The sequence below is a fragment of the Paroedura picta genome, chromosome 18 (genome assembly GCF_049243985.1).
Source record: "Paroedura picta isolate Pp20150507F chromosome 18, Ppicta_v3.0, whole genome shotgun sequence".
Taxonomy (NCBI): Eukaryota; Metazoa; Chordata; class Lepidosauria; order Squamata; family Gekkonidae; genus Paroedura; species Paroedura picta.
The window spans coordinates 18,797,408-18,803,647 of record NC_135386.1 but is presented as its reverse complement, the minus strand read 5'-3'; the positions used below and the strand labels follow the sequence as shown (position 1 = coordinate 18,803,647).

The 6,240-nt window shown below is 48.1% G+C and overlaps 1 protein-coding gene across 1 annotated transcript; it reads left to right on the top strand.

The window, feature by feature from the left end:
• The first annotated feature begins 20 nt into the window (after window positions 1-20).
• Window positions 21-2,860, top strand: CIAO2A (cytosolic iron-sulfur assembly component 2A). Its single transcript, XM_077317618.1, has 5 exons — window positions 21-164; window positions 486-650; window positions 1,149-1,198; window positions 2,136-2,181; window positions 2,362-2,860. Exons 1-5 carry the CDS (start codon window positions 29-31, stop codon window positions 2,457-2,459), a joined length of 495 nt encoding a protein of 164 aa, XP_077173733.1. The 5' UTR covers window positions 21-28; the 3' UTR covers window positions 2,460-2,860.
• The last annotated feature ends 3,380 nt before the right edge of the window (window positions 2,861-6,240 follow it).

The following is a 6,240-nucleotide window of genomic DNA, read 5'->3' as shown; positions in this document are numbered from 1 at the left end:
GGCGGGGCTGGGATGGGCGGGGGGCGGGATGCTGTCGCTGGTGCCGGGCCTGGGGCTGCTGTGGCGGGCGTGGCGGCGGAGGGGGCTCCCGGGCGGGGGCCATGACCCAGCGCAGGCCCGGCGGCAGAGCGCCATGGAGCAGGAGCGCGCCCTCGAGGTCTACGGTCAGTGCCCGCCACGGGGGGGGGAGGGAGGGAGCGGCCACACCCCCTTTCTGCAGGAATGCGAGCCTCGTGCTCCCCGGGAGATGCGGCCGAGCGCCCCCCACCTGGCCATGCATCCATAGCATGGCATGACTCAGGTGTGTCAGGGATGCCTTGCAAGACAGGAGGACCCCTGCTTTTAGCTGGCGCTGCCAGTCCCGGAATACCTCCCCTGCCACCCACTGGGTCAGTCTCGGAGGTGCTGCTGGACTCCAGCTCTTTCCCTTCCTCCAGACAGACCAGTCCAGCTGCTCGTCTTGATATCTTTTCGTTTTTGTGCAGACATAATCCGGACTATCCGGGACCCCGAGAAGCCGAACACTCTGGAGGAGCTGGACGTGGTGACAGAGAGCTGCGTAGAAGTGCAGGAGATCCACGAAGATGAGTTCTTGGTGACGATCCGGTTCACACCGACCGTCCCGCATTGCTCGTTGGCTACGCTCATAGGTAGGGCTTCTGCCGGCTGCTGCTGAGCCTTTGGGGGGGGGGGGAAGGAATAATGCTGCAGCTGGGGGAGGGGGTCCTGGGGGGGGGGGCAGTGGAAAGGGTGAGATGCCTGTGTGGCGGAGCAAGGTGTGACATCTTTCCCCAACCTCCTAGATAGCAAATCTGAGATGGGTGCTCTCAGATAGCAGGCAGTACAATTAGTTACTGTGCATGAGCAGTTTTTGCATGTAGAAAACGGAAGCATTTTTATATAATACATGCCAAATAACACATCTTGATATTCTACGTAAATTTTGTATGTTGTTAAAGCAGCAAAAGGAGTTTAAGCTTGGTAAAGCATTGCATATCCTTCATTTTTTCCCATTTGCCCTTAAGTCCCCCCTCCCCGTGGCTTCAGAATTGCTGTAAAATTTGCAAGTGACCCATTTGACAAAAAGGTCCTTAAATGGTGTTTTTTGGTGCTGCGCATAAAGAAAATTTTTTTTTTTTAAATTATAGGGCTGTGTTTGAGGATCAAGCTTCAGCGATGTTTGCCTTTTAAACACAAGGTATGTTTTATATGTACTAGCACTTGTCTCAGAAAACATTTGAGAGGTGGGTTGCTTGCAACCTCTCTGTGGGGTGCTTTCAGACTCCACCTTTTGCCTTCTCTGAGACTTCTCAGGATGCTGTTTTGGAAGGAAGGATGGTAAAATCTCATTTCAAGTTCAGATAAGAATCTGACTAGATTGTTATCCTTACTTCTGTCAGTGAAAAGAATATGGCTCTTTCTTTCATCTCCTTCAGTCTCATCTGACCCGAGTAAAGTAGGGTCTTGGGATCGTGGAATTCCATGTGGTAGGAGTGGGAAAGAAAACTCACTGCCTCTTCTGTCAATCAAGTTGGACTAATTGGGGTTGGAGTAGATGACCCTGGAGGTCCCTTCCAACTATTTATTATATTTATATATTTATTATATTTATGATTCTATGATTCTGTGATCATGGAAGAGGGTGGTCCTGGGATTTTACTTTGCCTGGGTTGGGAGGCATTGCTTGGGGTAGCAGAATGGAGGAAAGACCAGCGCTTCTATTGGTGGTTGTTAGGATCCTGTCCTAATTGTCTAGTGACGTGATGAGCCAATATACTCCCATGGGTGTGCTGGAATCAGACTATCCCAACAGTCCAGACTTCTAAGGACTACATGGTATGAAGATAATTGGGGTATTTCTGCATCCAGTTCCTCCTGTAGAATGTGGTCTTGAGAGAATAAAACATAATCTGGAGAAAGTGAAGTGGTATTTTTCTTAGGCAGGTTCTCCGAAAGTGCCAGAATGCAGGATGGAGGTTTGCTAGAGACCCTTCCCCTATTTCGATATATGTGAGGCTTAAGTGTTGTAAGATAGTTATGTGCCCATCCCAGCCCTGTACATATCGTGTAGATACTTGGACTCCTGTGCTAAGCAAATACAACATCTCTAACCCTGCTGTGTCTCTCTTCTGTAGCTGGAGATCTACATCTCAGAGGGCATGCATTCCACTGAGGAGGACGGTAAGTGTGTCTTCAGTCAGTGTCATCCTAGCAAATCGATACACTACACCAAGTTCTGATTCCTGAGTGATCTAAGGCAGACTTGCATGCCAGTGTATTTTTTTTTTGTCAAGTCACGTGTGTAGTTGAAAGTGTTAGTAAATGGGCTTTTTCTGGGTGTTTTTTCCCTTTGTGCTGCAGTCAACAGGCAAATAAATGACAAAGAGAGAGTAGCAGCTGCCATGGAGAACCCGAACCTGCGGGAGATCGTGGAGCAGTGTGTCTTGGAGCCCGAGTAGCCCTTGGCCTGAGAGTTCTCTGCCGTCTTCTGCGCTGGTATTTTGGAAGGACATGGAGGCTGGTATTTTGGAAGGACATGGAGGAGTTAAGATTTAGAGGGCTCCCTGTAGCTTCTGTATATTTTTTTAAAAAATAATTTTATTAAAATCATTTAAATTAAAAGGAGGGTAAGAAGAAGCCGAATGGTCAAACTTAAATGGAAATAAAGTATATATAATTTTTGTTGAAAAGAGATTTTGTATAAGGATGGAGCCACTTTGCTACCTAAAAAATTACTATAGTGTTGAAACAAGTGCTGATTTTGAAGGTTACTTCTCCACTTTGTGGTGGCGAAATATTTTTTTGCATAGAATCACTGGAAAAGGTGAATAAAATACAATGTTCTTGTAATTGTCTTCAATCTTAAGGGTTTTTTTTTTAAAGATGGCCTGTCAAAGCAAATATTGACTCCTGTGTGACTTTAAAAATGGGACTCAGTATCAGGTTTTGGCCAGAATTCCTGCAGTGACGTTTATGTTCTGTTTGAGCAATTGTAGTGAAGACTAAGTTATAGATGCCCGTTAAACAAGTTGTAGAAAGAGAAGGGGCTCAGGATGGTGCCTGTGGTTCTCCTGGCCTGGGTTTTATCTTCACAACAGTCTTGTGAGGTTGTTTAGACTGAGGGTTTGAACAGAAGTCTACCAAATCCCAGCATACTGGTACCCTTCCACTGAATTGCGTTAACAAATTGAACTCAGGACTAGCTCTGAAAAGCCTTGCTGTATTCAGGAATTCCATTTATTTGCCAGCCCATGCAGGTTACTGTTTTCTGAGAGTTAAGAACGTTAGAGCTCTGCTGGATCAGGCCTGTGTTCTGTGGAGTCAGCATCTTGTGTCCCATAGTGACCCACCATTTCCTACAGAGGACCAAGAGCTACAAATACATCATGTTAGTAAGCTATTATGGCGTATTGAGAGAAACAGCACTGTATGGAAATTTTTGTAGCATATTTATACTGTTCTAGTTTAATACTGTTCATCTTCATTAAATTTTCTTTTTTTGCCAAAGCAGCCTGCCTGGATACCTGGTATCTGCTGAATAGGGTCATCCTGCTCTCCTCCAAGGGTCATCCCCACCCCCCTTCATTTTATACCCCACAGCTCCCCCTGGGCAGGTCAGGTTCAGAGCACGGTTGATGCAGGATCACCCCGTAAGCTTCCCGGCTGCTGGGATTTAGATTTCCTTTCCTGGGCCTCTGGCCGCTCTCCCACACTGGCTACAATTCTGTCGCGTTTCTCCTTGATGAGAGTCAAGTTCTTAACCGTCTCCAGATGTGTGTTTTAAATATTAATAACCCAGCTCCAACTGAACAGATGTTCAGAGCCCTGTTCCTCTCTGCCAGCAGAGGGCCCTCCCGCACTGCATGTTGAACTGCTGGGGCGGGTGGGGTGGTCTGGAGCATTTCCTAAGAGGAACAGCCGCTCTCTCATGGCGAGTTTTCAAATCTGAATTCTCCCCTGTTGGGTATTGCAGAGCGGCTCTTTAGCCCAATGCACACTGGACGAACGGGGCACTCTCTTTAGGGCCCCAGGGAATTCTGTCCATTGTATAGCTCTCAGACAGTTTTGTCCCACCAGACTGAAATTTAACAGAGACTGCCTAGGTGTGTGTAAATTCACAGTTTCATAAAAATCCAGTTTTAAAAATGTCCTGGTTAAAGCAGTGGAGAAACCTTTCTTGCCGGCCAAGATGGGTGGGCAAACGTCCTGTCATTTCAGGAAGGGGGAAATCCCCACCGTCCCCCTTTAGTCCTGTTGGGAGCTTCAGCAGAACAGCCATGCAGGACCCCTGAAAAAGTTGGGAGAGACCAGTGGGGGGGTGGGGTTTTTTAGTTCGCTAGGGCTTTTGCCTCCAGAATGATAGGCTAGATATCCTGTCTCAGGAGACTCCAGAAATCTCAGGCTGCCTTTCGGGTGTGGGCAAGGAAAAAAGTAAAGGGATTGCGGTGGAATTTTGCTTCTAGAGGAGTGGGCTGAAAGAAATCCTTTGCTAGGAGACTGGCAGAGTCTTAAGTGTCCATTTTCTGGGCACAGCTTGGCCGTCACAGGCTCTCTGCGCTCACTTTGAGGGGCAGGGAGAAACAGGCTTGTCCCAAAGCTGTGAAATGCACCTCTTGAGGGGACCGGGGCTACAGAGCAGGGTGTGGATGCTTAGGGAGGAAGGACACATTTAATCTGATCGGTAGCACTTTGCTGTGGGTTGATCCTGAAGCAGCAGACAAAAATAGAGTTCTAAGCACGAAAGGGACCGGAACTTTCTCTGGAAGTCCTTGATTGCCTCTCCTCAGCAGTCAGCTTCCTTCCCCTGTTGCCTTTCCTTGCGAAGAAAGAGTTCCCTGAAGTGTTTTTCTAGGCTTGGCACGATTGCCTCTTGACACGAGAGCCCCTGCCATAATCCGCGGCTGGAGCCTGGAGGCACTGCCGTGTGTGTTTGTGGGCCAAGCCCATCTTGCCTACCTCGCAAGGTTCGCGTCAGGCTCTGGCTGCTGGGAGACATCCAGATTTTGGTCTCACGCATTCCCTTCTGGAGCTGTTCCTGGCATGCAGATGTTCCCAGCTGGTGCCCTCCTCCGCCTAGGGCTGCTGTGCAAATCATCGTAAAACCATACAAAGTGTTTGGATAGCACAGTTTTCTTTGGATGCTTTTTCTGGGTTGGCTCTTCCAGGACTTTGGAGGGGTTGGAAAGGTGCACGGACCCCCCTCTCTGTGCCTGGAATTCTTGCTTATTGAACCCAGATGGGGGCATCTGAGTAGGCGGCCAAGGTGGTGGAAGAGGGGGGGCGGATGGTTCTGCTCGGGTTCACGGTAAAGGCAGCCTTGGAAGTTGGGGGCCGGCTGGAAACAGTTGAAGAAGGCGACGGGGGCAGGCTGGGCCAATCAAAGTCAACCCCTCCTGCTTCAGTGACCAAAAACGTCTCTCTTCACAAACCTCCGAATTATTACTTTGCGGGAGGCTCCCTTTGCTGAAGGAGCTTGGTAGCCTCAAATGGCTTTTTGATTGACCCAAAACTGGTATTTCTCCAGCACCTATAATACTAGGTTTGGGGTAGGTTTTGGGAGAAATATTCTGTACTTGAACGGAACATGGAACAGTTTAAAATCCAGAGTGTGAAAAATATTTGCCTTGGTGAGGGAGCCTAAGCCGGTCTGCTTGGAATAAGTCTCATGTTATTCAGTAGGGCTTCCTTCCCAGAAGTGACCTTTGGGTTGCACCCTTAGAACAGCTGTCATTTAAACGTTCTGTGCTTTAACACTCAAAGGCTTTTGGGGTTCCCTGTGCATTTGTAGTACTGTTGTCCCTTCCCAATATTACTGCTGTTATTACTGTTAGGTGTTTCATGGTGCCAAATGTTGCAATGTGCCACATTCCCCTCCCCACTGGTTCTATGTACACCGCCCTGAGATGTTGCAGTAAGGGGCAGCATATCAATCATCAAATAAATACATACATACATTTTCCCAGGGTGATGCCCTTCTACTGCCACAAAGCTAAGAGGGAATCCTGTTTAGGATGGAGCCATAAAGTAAGGAGCTGGGGGAAAAACCAAACGCACACACACACACAAACTGTTCATAATACACCAACATGATCTGTCTGAAGCCGCAAGATGTATTTCACAAAGACTGTCAATAAGCAGACATCTGGGGGCAGCGTTCTCATAGCCCCAACAAATGACAGGAAAAACAGAAGAAAATGGACAGACACGCATACTCCTTTCCTGCTGCAGCTTCATCTTTCA